Source organism: Habropoda laboriosa, unplaced genomic scaffold (assembly GCF_001263275.1).
Source record: "Habropoda laboriosa isolate 0110345459 unplaced genomic scaffold, ASM126327v1 scaffold99, whole genome shotgun sequence".
Lineage (NCBI taxonomy): Eukaryota > Metazoa > Arthropoda > Insecta > Hymenoptera > Apidae > Habropoda > Habropoda laboriosa.
In genome coordinates this window covers 280,058-294,458 of record NW_017100239.1, presented here as the reverse complement: position 1 = coordinate 294,458, position 14,401 = coordinate 280,058, and the positions used below count along the sequence as shown (strand labels likewise).

The window sequence follows — 14,401 nt, the reverse complement described above, 5'->3', positions numbered from 1 at the left end:
CAGGGTGACAAACTGGTGGACGACAACAACTTGATACTGAAAGACGCGGATGCCGAAACCAGTAATCGCTATACCGTGCGTATACTTGGGGACAGTCACGATGCTCTCAACATCACCTACAACACTCTGCCTATCGAGGCCTTCGACGGAGGCGTTCCTTACACCGCGATATTCACAAGTCAGTCTCTCACTCTGCTCTTTATTCTTATCGCTCCTATCGTTCACGCGGAGGATATTCCTTTGTGCGTGTTCCAGGAATTTCCGCGAAAACCACTCTGCTACCCAAGTCTCCTTATCGCGTAACCCTTCAAGTGAAGGACGAAACTCTCCTTCCGGGACACGGCCAAGACACTGTAAGTTCCAACCGTTTCAATTTGTTAAACAAACAACAGCTCTAGTTCTATCTCGATCCTCCTCTCTGCTCGATCGCGAGTGTCCGGAAGTGGGCACCCACCCTGAGCCTCCAATAAGAAAGAGGAGGAGGATCCGCCGACATGATCGCGACTCGTTAAACAATTAGACGGTAAAGGCTGGGCGCGGTTTCGAGGCACGATTCCACGGAGTCGGTTAAGCGTTTGTTCGCGTGGGCGGAAGCTCCCTATTATCTTCCGGGCGGACCTTCCGATTTCAACGTTTAAACTGCACCGTGTGTCGTTTACGCCCACGAAAAGGTTGGAGGAAATTCGTCGAAATCGTTGGTCTCTCTTTCAAAACCAGTTCACGCTTCCACTTATTGCTAGCCAAACTGATAAATGCAAACGTTCGAAAAGCGCCCGGCAACCAACACCATTCGTCTCGTTTCGTTAGCTAAACATCACGCTGACTTTTTACGGACCGGAGCATCGAACGACCACGACCACGCCGATACCACCGGTGTCTTCCAGCAGACAGCAACAAGCCTTCTCCTATCCTTCGAATGTAAAAGTCGCGAGGATCGCGTCCCGTTACACGCGAATCGCGAAACCTTCCAACGAACCGCATCCCTCCGTCAATTTCACCGTCCACGGATCGAACGCGTTCGCCGTCACCCGAACAACTGGCATCGTTTACGTGCTCGACGAAGATCTGCTCAAGACAGAGCCAGCTAACTTGCTGTAAGACCTGACCAGATTCGTCCTTCCTTGCTCGATCGCGATAACCAACTCGATCGAACTGACGGATGCATCCGTGGAATTTTTAGGCTCAAAGTGAAGTGGAGTGGAAAGGATCACGCGGTCTCCTCCAAGAGTATCAGAATCAATTTGCCGGAAAAGTGCGTGTCCAGCTGCGGTGTCGGCAGCGGCCTTTACAGGTTACAGCGCTTTCCTATCTCGTTTCTCTTCGCGGCTCTCTGTCTCTCTCGTGCAATCGTCGAGGCTTTTAACTTTCCAGCAAGGGCAACTTCTCCGGACAATGCGCGTGGAGGTGGAACAAACGGTCGAACGAAGTTTCCACGATGTCGGACCACTACCCGACCTGTTCGCCGGATTTGACTCACTGCCCTGACAACCAGTGCGACGAGCTCGAACGACTCGACCCTCGCATTTGCCCGCAGGATTGCACCGTCGAATGTAAGCCACCGCCTTACCAAACGCGGAGAAAGAGCAACGAAATAACTACGTTGGATGTTTCAGCGGACGTGCATTTCGCTCATATGAACAAGGGCGGGCGTGGAATCAAAAGCGCTTCGGGAATCTGCGCGTGCAACGACATGCTCCAATGCACCTGCAACGTGGAGCACTTACCTAGACGTCACGACAACCTCGGGAAAGCCAGCAAGGAGGGAAAAGAGAGCAAGTTGCGAGAGCAAGGGAACGAGATAGCAATGCCGGACGCTAGGAAAGGTTCGTCGACGACTCCTATCCAGTTGAAAACAGCCCCATTTTCTCTTCTCCTTCTCGCAGCGTCTCACGGATCGTGCGGTCCCTTCTGCATGATAGGCGTGATCGGAGGCAGTTTCTTCGTGCTGATCGCGATCGTTGGTTCCTTCGTCACTTCGAGATACAGGTGAGTGAGTGGTCGTCGCTCGATAACGCATAGTACGCTTCTAGCTGATGTAGGTTTCTGCGACAGCTGCAGAATTACAGCTGGACGATAACTCGTTCCAGATAACTCTAGATAACTCTAGAACGAGTCCCTTGTTCGCGACCATGGTCGATCGTTCGATAAAAGTCGGAGGGGGGAAACCTAGCTCTTCTTTCTTCTTTGATCCCTCGGTGACGTTCGGCCAACAGATACATATCGGCTTATCGAACTCCTCCCAACAGAAATGTATCTTTTGTCAGATGGCTGCGCGCAACTCCACGTTTTCCACGTTTCGAATAGTTTAGGCTAGCTAGACTATTTCGGTAGAGCATATAGAGCACGGAACGGAACGGAACGGAACGGAACGCAACGCACGAAATTGAAAAAAGCTTCCTCATCGTTTGGCCGCGGCTGCTTCGACTCGCGCGCCTTTTAAAAAAAAAACTCTCCTTCTCCGAGAGATAACGATTTCCATTCAGATTGGCCGCGAAAGAGGCGCGACGGGAAGGGAAACGAAGGGTGGACGGTGACTCGAACGGAGCCAGTATACTACCCTCGGACTACATCGACCGCGGTGACGGCCTGTTGATCGGCTTGGACACCTTCACCGCGGCAAATCGTCATCTGCTTCTTCCGAAAACGTCTCCGGTAAGTTGACGTCTCCGTTGATTCGGTAGTTGGAATCGAAACGAAATAGCCGACAGAGAGGATGATGGATGTTTATCGCGTAGCCGGATCCGAAATGGGAATTTCCACGATCGCGATTGACCATCGAACAAGTATTGGGCGAGGGAGAATTCGGTCGAGTGTTACGAGCAACAGCGGTGGACATCGGTGGAATTTCCGGAGCGACGACCGTCGCTGTGAAAACGTTGAAGGAGAACGCCTGCGCCTCCGAATTGGCGGATTTGCTCTCCGAGTATCAGCTCCTGAAGGAAGCTCAGCATCCGAACGTGATCAGACTGCTGGGTGCTTGCACCACTCCTGGGGCTCCGGTCTATCTCATCATCGAGTTCGCCGAGTTTGGCTCGCTACGGTGAGTGCCTACGGAATTCCGCATTGCGAAATTCCTCCACCGTCTCGGTCATAACCAACGCGTTCCACCACACGGCGTTCTACGCGGCGTTAATTGAATTCTCCTTTCGCCTAGCATCTTCTAAATGCTAAAGGGGAGGAAGAAATGGCGACAAACGGGCGACACTCCGAGCGTGTCGCCCTCGATATTGCCCCAACTTTCCAAGAATATGGAAACTTTGCAGGAATTACTTGAGGCGCAGCCGACATTTGGAATCCGGTGGATGTGGCTCGTCCTTGTCCAACGCCGACGAACAGTTGCACGCCGTGGACCGAACGTCCGCCTACACGGTCACTCCGCGCGATATCCTTTCGTTCGCTTGGCAGATTAGCAAGGGAATGGCCTACCTCGCGGATATTAAGGTAATCCCGCGATAATCGCATGCCGCTCCAGGCTCATTCCACGCCGATAACACTCTCTCTCTGTTCGGTCAGCTGGTCCATAGGGATCTCGCAGCCAGAAACGTGCTACTCGCCGCTGAGAAAGTCTGCAAAATCTCCGATTTTGGACTGACGCGTGACGTTTACGAAGACGATGCTTATCTGAAGCGCAGCAAAGGCCGAGGTACGTCTGTTCCTCTTATCGCGAAACGCCTTACTCCAACGCCTACCGCCTACCGCCCCGCTCGTAATTCTCCATGGATTACCGAGCAAGGGAGGTTTAACGGGCGCAGCCGCCGGCTGGCTAAAAATCCTCCTTTAATCCTGCAGTACCGGTGAAATGGATGGCACCGGAGTCTCTCGCTGATCACGTATATACCAGCAAATCGGACGTTTGGAGCTTCGGCGTTCTCCTTTGGGAGTTGGTCACTTTGGGCGCCTCTCCTTACCCCGGCGTGGACGTGCACAATCTCTATAATCTGTTGAAGGCCGGATACCGTATGGAGAGACCGGCGAATTGCTCGCAACACCTGTGAGTGAAACGATCGTCAAACCAGACTTCCTTCTTCCCTCCAGCTAACCCCAACCCTTTCCGCCCGTAGGTACAAGCTCATGATATCCTGCTGGCACCAACAGCCTGCCATGAGGCCATCCTTCAAACAACTCACCAACCATTGGGAGAAGATGTTAGAGGACACCGTCGAATACTTGGATCTGAATCCAAGAACCGTTCACAATCAGGCTTATTTCGCCTCTCTTCACGCGTTGGACAGTCCAACCAGTACGTCCCTTCTCGTTTCTAGAAAAAATCACCTAACCCCGTTTCGACTCTTAATCGTTCGTGGTTGGCACAGGTTCCGGTAACGAGGCCACGGACGACGCCGAGAACGTTGTCAACTACCTAGAGAAACCGTCCTCCGATACGGTGACCAAGTGCGACAAGATCGACAAGCTCCATACCCTTTGGCAACAGCCTATAGCATCTTTCCCCGAGGAATCCGTCAAGTTGGCTTACGTGAACGATCATCGGTTACCGATCGGTTTCACCGTCAATCATTACGAGAGCCCTATCAAACTTAGAAACACCAGCAGCGTTACCAGCAACAGTGAGAACGACCTAGTCACGCCTACCAACGAACGCGCGCAATCTTACATCGACATGGAGGGGAAGAAGTCCGCGGAAGCGGAACCGGAGGCGGAAGAGCTTCTTGTCTTCGCCAGTGCGAACGATAACAATGAAAGGGATCGAGAGAATTGAGCGCGAGGAACGCAATGCCAATTACCAAGGCGATAACTCCTGTTTCCTCCATTCCAGAGGGACAACCACGTTCCACGGACAAGTGTGCCGTCACGGAACGAACGAACGCGTTGATAGTGAGGAAGATGTGCAGCACGCTATACGAAAGTTGCGCAAATTCAGAAATAACGGTCGGATAAAGTGATATTAGTATGGAAATCGCATTGCGACGCAAAACCACCCACTTCGAAACGAAAGATCCCAGTTTTATTTATACCAGATAAGTCTTGTGGATCGAAGATAATGTCCAAGAAACGTTAATCTTCCCTTCTTAAATGTGTACCTAGTACAGTATTTTGTACGATTAAAAGATGCCCGAAGAGGACGCTACTCCGGAAGCAGAAATCAACGATGATGCTAACGATAGCAGCAGAGGCTTTCAAAATTCCACATATCATTCCTACGTTTCGTCATTTACACCAAGACAGAATTTCATTTAGATCCTTCGTTTAGTCCTAAGTAAATGGCTTCCCCCCCCCCGTCGACGGACCTTGCTAAACAAGGTCTCCAACACCCTACAACATCACTACCTTCCGATTCGCTTTATAAATCTCTTCTCTATACGATATTTTCATCGAAAGAAAAACGAGATCGTAGAAAAGTAAGGTTAAAAGCTTCCAGTTAAATTTCTACGCCGTAAAGGTTCGAACCAGCTTTGAACAAGTAGATCCTGTAATCTACGTGGGAAATACGCAACGTTAAGTAACGTGGAAAGAAACGAAATAAATTCGCCCACGTTCGATTTACGTACAAACCAGAGCATTCCATGTCGTGGTAACTAATTAACTGCCACTTGTCGTTTATAGCACAAACGTTCAGGTACAAATTTAGTTTTGTGCCACTCGCCACTCGCTTACTTTCGAAACGTCGATTAGTTCTTAACGCAGGCATGTGCCATCAACGTAACTGTTATCGTCGTACCATCCTTAATAGTAAAATACACGCGAAAAAAAAAAAAAAAAAAAAAAAAAAAGAAAGGAAACATGTGTAGCGCATTTGTGAAAGAACGAATAGACAGCTGTACGTCGTGGTCAATCAGAATAAACGGACAGAAAAAGTTGTGTACGGTGATGAAAAGAAAAAGAAAAAAGGTTAACCGTTTATTAAATGAAGTCGGTACAAGTGTAAAAAATGTCTTACGCCGTTTAAAAACTATATATCTTACTCGTAAGCTAAGTTTGTCCACCAGACGTTGGTAAAAGGTACTTAAAACGAAATCACAAGTTTAATTCATCGATACGGAACCCAGAGATATCGTTCTTCGAAGATTTACGAGTCCATACTTCTTCGTCCTCTTTGCTCCTCTCCCCGAGCAAATTTAACTCGTCGATGTTAGTCCCAAACGACTGAGACATCGCGTTATCGTCCGCTCTGTTTTCCACGGTTAAAAGGTTTTCTAAAAAATCAATACGTGTGAGCCAAGCACCAAGTGGTGAGGAAACGATCGAAACTAGCACGCATCTAAAGAGAACCGACCAGTTTCTCGTTCGTCTTTTCCAACATTCGCATCCTTCTCTAATATCTCGAGTTTCGCTAATTTCACGCTGTCTAAAAATTCCTTGTCGGACACAGAAGAAACGGATTTCACGCGTTCCTCCTTGTGAATCATGTTCACCAGTTTCGGCAACTCTTTAGGCAAGCAAAGCTTCTTGAAATGCCTCGTTTCCTCGGGCACGTCGTCCGATTTGCAGTAGGGTAACTGCACTATGTAATAACGCTTCTCTTTCTGCTCTTGATTATTCTGCTCTTTCACCAGTCTCAAAAGATAGTTATCGGTGTTTCGATAAATGGTGGATACCGCGGGCCTTTTCGCTGGTGGAGACGTTGCAATAAGAACGACGTCCGCGTTTCTAAAGGCAGCTTTGCACCAATATTCCGGATCCTACGTCAGAGAGGCGTAACAAATCCAAGGATTAACAGAGAATATCTCGCATCGATTATAAAAAATACGGCGTCACCCCGTTGATACTAACTTTGCCCGTGGTATCCGTCACATCGAGCATGTCTATCATCGCGTTAATGTTACAAATTCTTAAATATTTCGCTAGTTCGATCATTACGTTGATATGGGATAGACGGGTCGGCGAGTACACCAATAAACACTTTGGCTTCTCTCTCCTTTTCGATGCTTCTAGAAACATGCAGGGGGGAAACGTTGTAAATGGAATAGCACGAAAAGTATCCAATCGAAAACTTACGAACATCGCAATTTTACCCTTTCTATATAATTTGTAAAGATGATAAAGGACATACAGTATTACCGGTGGTATCCACACTGTGCTGATTATCATGATCAACAGACGATGAGACGTTTCTTCTAGAAAACATAAAGCCGTGGAAAATACCTATTTGGTAGAAAAAATGTCTCAATGTCTGTTTGTTCGCTTACGTATAATGATGAAAGGCGTGGTGCTATTCGCACATCCCCCCTCCTGCCCGCAGTCCGAATGTACCGGAGAAACTTTAAAATAAAAAACACCAGTGTGCGCGGTAAAATTGTACCGAATATCTTGTTTGCTCGTCGTAGAGAATACACCGGTGAAGGTGACGGAATCTGTGTCGTTGTTTATCAACCAAATGTTATACTTTGTCACGTTATACGCTTCTGGCAGAGGTTGAACGTGTAAAGAGAGAAGAGGTGCATGAGACACATCTATATATACAAACGGCTTGTATTCCTTTATACTTACATCTTCCCCTAATATTCGACAGATATTTAACAGATAAGCTTGATTTCACGTTAGAAATGTAACAGCTGTTTTCACCACTCACCGATAAATCTATGTATAGGTACGTTGAAAATGTACCGTTTGCTATAATTGTACCGCTCTCCGGTCACGAGATAATCTAACCGGTAAGGAATCGATTCGTAAGATTCGTTCGAGAACGGGCATGAAACGTAGAATTCGTCGGGCGGAGGATGCGTCTCGTTTCCATAAAGTTTTACGTATCTACAAGCCGACTCGCTTTCGTTCAGTAAATTTTGATAGCGCGTAACCAGCCCTGTGTGGGTAGAGTAAACGATAATTTAAACGATAAATTTCGATAAAAACCCCACCACCACCTTTTATTCTCCGATTCTTACCATAAAAGTCTGGGTTGGTAACGCTTAAATTAAACGCAGTTACCTTCACACCTGGTTGTTTGTAAGTATACGCACGTAAACTAAATTTGACAGCAGCACCTTCTGGTGGATCGTGACTAAACCCCTCGAACGTCGTGAGAATCGAGCAATCTATCGAGAAAGAAAAAGAAAGGCCAGCTAATTTGCATACCTGATTCTTATCTTATCTTCTATACGTCACAGGGTTCTACATTTGAAAGTATGAATCGCGCGTTTAAACATAACCAACGCACGAGATAATTTGATAAACGTGTCTCGTCGTACCTCCATTCTTCTGAACGTTCGTCAGCAAGCATTGAAAACCAGGCGTAGAAACTAATTTTGTCTGTAAAGATTGAACGTTAATCAGATCAGATCAGATCACTTGTCAAGTACGAGCTATCAGTTTTGCTATTAGCAACGGTTGGTGAAGCAGCGTGATGTAAAAAGAAATCGAAGAATTACCACGTTCCGACAGTAATCCGGATAACAATGCGTAGCTGCGACGCTTCTGTTCAAACAACAAAGAAGCATCGCAAAGTTGACGAGCCTCCGCATAGTAAGGTTATGATTTTGTAGGTTAACCACAGCGAACGTACAACTTGCAAGCCAACATATTTACGTCGCACCAAGCGTCAACGGTTGATCGACCTTTCGATTTTCCCACAATTAAACATTACGTTCGGTCACGACGACAATTAACATTTCTCGAAACGATATCACACGACGCGCAGCAACAAATGCATATTGGTATATGAGTAAGTGAGTAAGTAGGTAAGTACATAGAGGTTTGTCCGTGAACGCGCTCTATCGAGAAAAAGTGTAACTTTCCCTCCTAGCTTTGCTCGCGATAAGTATCGACCTGTTCCTCGATAAACTATCGAACGATACGTATATTTTTCCAATCGTAATCTAGTCGAAGATAAAACGAATCCGGAACGCGATGAAATTATTCAAGTAACAAAAAATAAATAGCACGATTAAAGGTATATACGATCTATTTATCTATGGTTTGCGTTCGTTTATCAGGGAGGAGTTTATTATAAGGAAGGTGTCGGTGGTGGAATTAGGGAAAAGGAAAGATAGCGATTAAGAAGTGAGAGAATCGAAACGCGCGTACTTTTATCTTCATCGCTGCGCTGTTAGGAAAGAAAGGAGGACAAAGGGGAGAAGAAGAGGAGACGCGTGCGATGTAAAGAAAGAAAGGTTGGTCAGAGTGGTTTGACGTCCGGATCGAAATGCTTGTTAAGAGTTTGCCAGCATTTGTAATAATCGTTGTCCAGCTTATTAGAAAGGTTCCTGGCCCAGTGAGTTGTCGCCAAGCTGTACGACGTTTCGAACATGAAAGCCTGAGTTCCATCGGCGACACGCTCAGGTTTGAGCTTGCTGTTCGAAGCAGTTTCGAAACAACGCGTATCCGGTCCATGTGGCGTCATGATTGAGTGCAATGACGCTCCGCCTGAATGGAAACTTTCTTCTTTAGCTTCGTACCTTCCCCTTATGAGACCCATGAACTCGCTCATACAATTTCCTGTAGGTCAAAACGAATCACGTGAATCGTAATAGTGACGATTTTATCGCACCTCGAAACTTCAGCGATCGAGGGACGGAGAGAGAGAGAGACGATATCGCAGAATGATAGTCGCGAAAGAAAAAGGAAGTCGATATCGACCGTTGGTTGGAGAAAATTCCGAGTTTTCACCGATATCTCGGCTAGGCGATTTTTAGAAGCGGTCTAGCATAACGAAGTATCGAGCCGTGGAATTGACAACAAATCAGCGTAGAAAAGCAAAAGGACGGAACGGCGAGTGCAATTACGGCGTCGTTATCTATTTTTCCGGTGGAAAGCGAAAAAGCGGAAAGGAAAGAAAGGCGAAGAGGCGGAGCGAGAGACAGGCGAGTTCGAGTTCGAGTTCGATTATAGATCGCGCGAGTAGGCTACTCTCGAAATTTCTGTTCGTTCGTTCGTTCGTTCGTTCGTTCGTTCGTTCGTTCGTTCGTTCGCTCGTTCGTTTGTCCGCGTTCTCGCCTCTACTACGCCGTGACAGAAGGAAGCGTCGACTTTCTACTTACGATGATAATAAGGAGGCCGGAAAGTATGCTCCTGTACAGACCACCGGGGCGGGAATATCACGAAATCGGCTGCGGCTGTGCCAACCTTTCCCGACGGACACGTTAAAACGGTGAAGATTGAAGGGTCCTGCGAACAAACATCGATTCGTTCGTTCGTTCGTTCGGGGAATCTGGAAGGTCAGAAAGGCCAGTCGTCTATATACTTACGCAGTGGTCGAAAGAAACCGTATTAACGACCATGAATTTCTCGAGGTCGTATTTGTAGGGGACGTAATTCCCGTGCCAAGCAACCACGTCGAACGGACTATGATCTTGTTCAGCGACAAACAGCCTCCCGTGATACTTGCATACGATGTCGTAATTAGTCTGGCGATCCTCGTACCACGCAACCGGTGTTTGAAAATCTCGTGGATTTGCTAGGCCGTTCGCTCCTGTTCGGGACATATACATCTATATGTAAGTTGTCAGTCTCTGAATTGACGGGAAACGTAATATGTCTGAACTCACCTATCGGGCCCAGTTCGGGCAGTTGGAAATGATCGTCGAACACCTCCAGAATGTATCCTCGTGACGGTCCAAAAACCGCAACGTTGAATCGCATACCCTGCTGGATCACGCATATCTCGTTTGGTTCGCAACGAATTTTACCAAACTCTGTGGTTATCAGTAACACGCCTAGCTGAGGCACTGCGACAAAAAAAAAATGCGGTTTCTTAACCTCGAGAACGGAAGGAGTACCGAAAGATACAAACCGATAAGAAAATCTCCATCCGCGTTATAGAAAGCTTTGTCCTTCATGGAGGCGTTGCAAAGGTACACGTGGATCGCGACACCCTGTCGAGCACGAAAGTCACCCGCACCGCATATCGTGTGTAAACCGCCGACAAAGTCCACCTCCGCGGCCTGTCTGGTTGGCACGTCGAACGGTCTCCATCTGAGCTAAAACGGTAGTACCGTACTGTTTCAGCATCGAGCAAAAGAAGAGAAGAAAAAGAAGAAGGCGATTATACCTGAGTAGGTGTTGGAGTAATAGCGTCCCATTGGTAGTCGAGATGAGTTACACGACTGATAGGGACGAAGGGTTTATGAAGGACAGAAGGCCTGATCCGATACAGCCAAGAACGTCTGCTTCGAGAGCGTGGAGCTGGTAGCAAGTGAGGTAGAAACTTGATATTGTATCTCGGTCTCGGTAGGAGATCACTTACCAGTGAACGACGTGCCGGACAGTTGCTCCGCGTAGAGCCCGTAAGGACATTTCTGAGGATTGTTCTGGCCGACCGGTAGGGCACCTGGACAACGTTCGTCCTCGCTAGAGAACTCGTTGCCGAATCCCGTGAGATACTGCGAAAGAAAAAGAAAGAAATTCTCGCTGAGCGAGAATGGTGGAACGAGCAAGCACATCCTACCTTCAACTCGTCTTTGAGCGTGCGGCGTTCTTCCATCGCGAAACACACCTGCTCTCCACCGACTGCTCACCCTTTTATACATCGGCAAACAGCACCAGCCGACCTTAGAAAGAACGTGCTCGCAACGAGATCGTGATCGTGCAAAAAATGTGTTTACGTGTTTGGCCATTTGATGGACGAAGGCGCGACTCGTTCCGCAACTAGAAATTCCACGCACGCTATGGAAATTTATCGAGACGAGCCCCCTTCCCGATATTCTTTCACGCTGTCCTAGTCTTTCCCGCGCGCGGCTAATTCACGGCAAGTAAAACTCGTTTGTACGCTTGTTAAAACTTGACAACGATAAAATCGTTCGGGCGGCACTCCCTTTTTACTCCTTGGTCGAGGACCGATTAGTACGAATTGATTTCACAATAATTCATAAACGGCAGATACAAAGGGGAAAAAAACTCGCGGCAGATTTCGCAATCGGGATTCGCTCGACATCGTAAATCGTATTTTGCTTTATCACGAAACAGCGGTCAAGTCACATTGCTAAAGCGTAGTTTCGTAATCGCGATATCTTCATATAGTTGACGATTGTTCGAGCTAACAAAGTGGACGGTGGACGACGAATGGATTGGATTGAATTCCATCATGTGACTGAAACAAAAGTTAGCAACGTCTGGGGCTCGAAGGGAACGACGGTGGTTTTGACGGGATTGGTGCGGGGCAAAGTAACTCGCTCCTTTCGCTCCTGAAAACTGGTCCCCGTGATTCGAAAGAAAATGTCACCGTCCGAGTGGTAAATTCCGTTGGCATACAGCTATCTGGTTCGATCGAGGTCACCGAAATCGAAACGACGCGTGGCGTCGCGACGCGTCGCGTCGCGTCTACAGAAACGTTTCCTAACGTTCGAATATGCGAAGGGAAGAGTAAGAAGAGGAAGAAGAGGAAGAAGAACGGAGCGGAGAAGGTCGACGAGCGAATCGAGCTAATTGCGCGTAATTGGCCGCGCGCGTTAACAGAGTCGTCCGCGTTTCGATATAGCGCGAGAGGAGGCAATAGAGGCTAGTGGGAGGAGGTGTGGGGAGGTTTACAGTTAACCGAGAGAGATCTCTCCGATGGAGAACGAGGAGCAACCTTCCTTCTGCATCTCACACGAGCAGCCGGCCGACTAACGGACGTGGAACACGCATACAGATCCGCTACGTGTACACGATGCAGGCAGCAAGAGAGTTTTCTCGAACGGGAAGGAACGGAAAAAGGGTTCGGGTGAAGTTCGGCTTGCTGCGCTCCCGTACCTAGAATATCGAATGGGAACTTTCGATCCGGTTTCCTCGCTTCCGGTTAAAGCTCGACACGAATGCTCGCGGAATCGAGTTTATCGAATTCAGCGAACCTCGGCGGAACGCGTTAACAAGAGATAGGATTTACTCGTTAGAAGTTAGTAGGAGAGAAAAGGCGACGAGGGAGAGTGTGGGGGATCGGAGGGAAGACGTGGCACGAAACGGCTCCCGTCGAAGATCGGCAGTAACTAGGTAGCCGAGGTATATATCCCTACCTCTCGGACAGGTAGCAGCGCTTGCGACCAGTTGGCCGGCTCTCGCTCGGAACAGGTGGGCCCCCGCGAGTCGAGAGAGTCTCGGTCCGCCGCTTACCGCGCACGGATCGAGTTCGTTGTCCGACCGGTCCCTCGACGAGTTCTCGCTTTCGGCCACGAAAAACCTCTGCGATTCGACTATCCGAAATATGCGTATATAAAGCGGTCGGGAACAGGACCGTTAGATCGGCGACCAGCTTCGTTCCAGTCCGCGCTCTCACCCTGCCGCAACTCGAGCAAGTGCGCGTAGTGCGCGTGTGAGACCTACCTTCCTTCGATTCGATCACCGCTAACATGTCACCAATTGTTACGATCGACCGTTGCACCGGATTACCAGATTCCCTTTAGAATCGCAGTTCCTGCCGCCGCACTACCACGCCACGTTTGCCGTCCCGATTTTGCATGGGTGTACACGTAAGTGAACCAGCATTCCGATTCTCACCCTCCGCGAAACGATAACGGTACGTTCTGCTGCTGCTGCTGCTTCATCCTGGCAAGGACGAGGCAAAAAGCGGAAAAACGCGGAAAAACGCGAACACGGTGAAAGGCAAAAGCAAAGAGCAAAGCAAAGGATTACTCGGAATCCTGTACTCGCGTGTACCGCTTTCATCGAGAAAATCAACGGCAACGGCAACAAGATTCGAGATTTGCGGAGGTTCCATATGGGTCGATCAGCCCGAAGGATCGTGGTCGTTGAGCTCGGCTGGCCACGGGGCAGTTGGTTCCGAGGAGGAAAAGTGCATCGCGCGAATCGTTGCACGGGGCAGCGTTCGTCGTTTTTCTAGTCGCGCGCGCACGCCAATTCGTCCGTCGTCCTTCACCTGGTTACGCAGCCAGCATGTCGCGGCGGGAGCAACCGTACGCTAAACAACAGCCGAGAAATGCCGTTTCGTTGTTTTATCCTCGACTCGGTGGCTGTAGCGGCGCGGAAAGAGTAACGCCAGTTGCCCGGTTTCTAATCTAAGTCCTTTTCTTCCACCGGTTTCCCGCTCCATTTACATCGTCGAGGAGCTTGCCAAATGGCGTAACTCGCGCCAGCATCCGCAACCGCCGCGTATAACCGTAACCCTCGCGCAACACCGATTACGTTCGCCGTTTCATCGTCGAGTTCGTCTCGCAAGTGGAGCCGCGCGCGATGCTAGCCTCTTAGTTGGAGCCGTTCTTCCGTGTAGAAAGTTGCCGCCGCGGTCGATAGGTAAAGCTGTCCGTTCCTCGCGCCGACTCGAGGATAAAGGAAACGAGATGGAGGGAAAAAAGACTAAACGGAGAAACGCGAAAACGTTCCGTAGGAAACGAGCGAGGCCCACCGTACCAATGTCACCGGCAGAATGGCCAGGGATCGTTCCGGTTCGGAATATTCGGAGAACATGAGCGACGTGACCACCTGCAGCTGCACCACGAGTTCCGTCGACAAGGCTAGTAGTAGAGTATTTTCACGATGGTAATCAATCGAGGAGAGAGAGAGAGAGAGAGAGAGAGAG

At 48.8% G+C, this 14,401-nt stretch overlaps 3 protein-coding genes across 7 annotated transcripts in view; 1 reads left to right on the top strand and 2 right to left on the bottom strand.

Annotated features, from left to right (window-relative positions):
* LOC108571710 (proto-oncogene tyrosine-protein kinase receptor Ret) overlaps positions 1-4,717 on the top strand; it is a 10,593-nt gene extending 5,876 nt beyond the window's left edge. Inside the window, exons 6-19 of the mRNA XM_017933822.1 lie at positions 4-178; positions 256-353; positions 808-1,094; positions 1,181-1,291; positions 1,372-1,550; positions 1,614-1,823; positions 1,884-1,986; positions 2,484-2,652; positions 2,736-3,040; positions 3,264-3,441; positions 3,514-3,643; positions 3,790-3,991; positions 4,062-4,240; positions 4,314-4,717. Of these exons, the coding sequence (XP_017789311.1) occupies positions 4-178; positions 256-353; positions 808-1,094; positions 1,181-1,291; positions 1,372-1,550; positions 1,614-1,823; positions 1,884-1,986; positions 2,484-2,652; positions 2,736-3,040; positions 3,264-3,441; positions 3,514-3,643; positions 3,790-3,991; positions 4,062-4,240; positions 4,314-4,717 (2,730 nt within the window). The remainder of the gene's footprint in view (positions 1-3; positions 179-255; positions 354-807; positions 1,095-1,180; positions 1,292-1,371; positions 1,551-1,613; positions 1,824-1,883; positions 1,987-2,483; positions 2,653-2,735; positions 3,041-3,263; positions 3,442-3,513; positions 3,644-3,789; positions 3,992-4,061; positions 4,241-4,313) is intronic.
* Positions 4,718-5,874: 1,157 nt separating this feature from the next.
* On the bottom strand, positions 5,875-8,498 carry LOC108571752. Of its 5 annotated transcripts, XM_017933867.1 has the most exons (9): positions 8,325-8,498; positions 8,145-8,205; positions 7,842-7,991; positions 7,529-7,759; positions 7,146-7,454; positions 6,972-7,070; positions 6,730-6,887; positions 6,233-6,638; positions 5,875-6,152 (listed from the first exon to the last, which is right to left on the bottom strand). In XM_017933867.1, exons 1-9 carry the CDS (start codon positions 8,415-8,417, stop codon positions 5,974-5,976), a joined length of 1,686 nt encoding a protein of 561 aa, XP_017789356.1. In that variant the 5' UTR covers positions 8,418-8,498; the 3' UTR covers positions 5,875-5,973. The 5 variants fall into 5 exon arrangements, with proteins under 5 accessions (XP_017789356.1, XP_017789354.1, XP_017789355.1 ...); XM_017933865.1 differs by having other exon boundaries at positions 6,730-7,070; XM_017933866.1 differs by having other exon boundaries at positions 6,730-7,070; positions 7,146-7,409.
* A 380-nt stretch (positions 8,499-8,878) lies between these two features.
* LOC108571795 (homogentisate 1,2-dioxygenase) lies at positions 8,879-11,420 on the bottom strand. The gene is made up of 8 exons (XM_017933933.1): positions 11,339-11,420; positions 11,138-11,273; positions 10,943-11,076; positions 10,685-10,871; positions 10,440-10,619; positions 10,140-10,363; positions 9,933-10,059; positions 8,879-9,390 (listed from the first exon to the last, which is right to left on the bottom strand). The coding sequence occupies exons 1-8, from the start codon at positions 11,372-11,374 to the stop codon at positions 9,071-9,073; spliced, it is 1,344 nt and encodes a 447-aa protein (XP_017789422.1). The 5' UTR covers positions 11,375-11,420; the 3' UTR covers positions 8,879-9,070.
* Between the last annotated feature and the right edge of the window lie 2,981 nt (positions 11,421-14,401).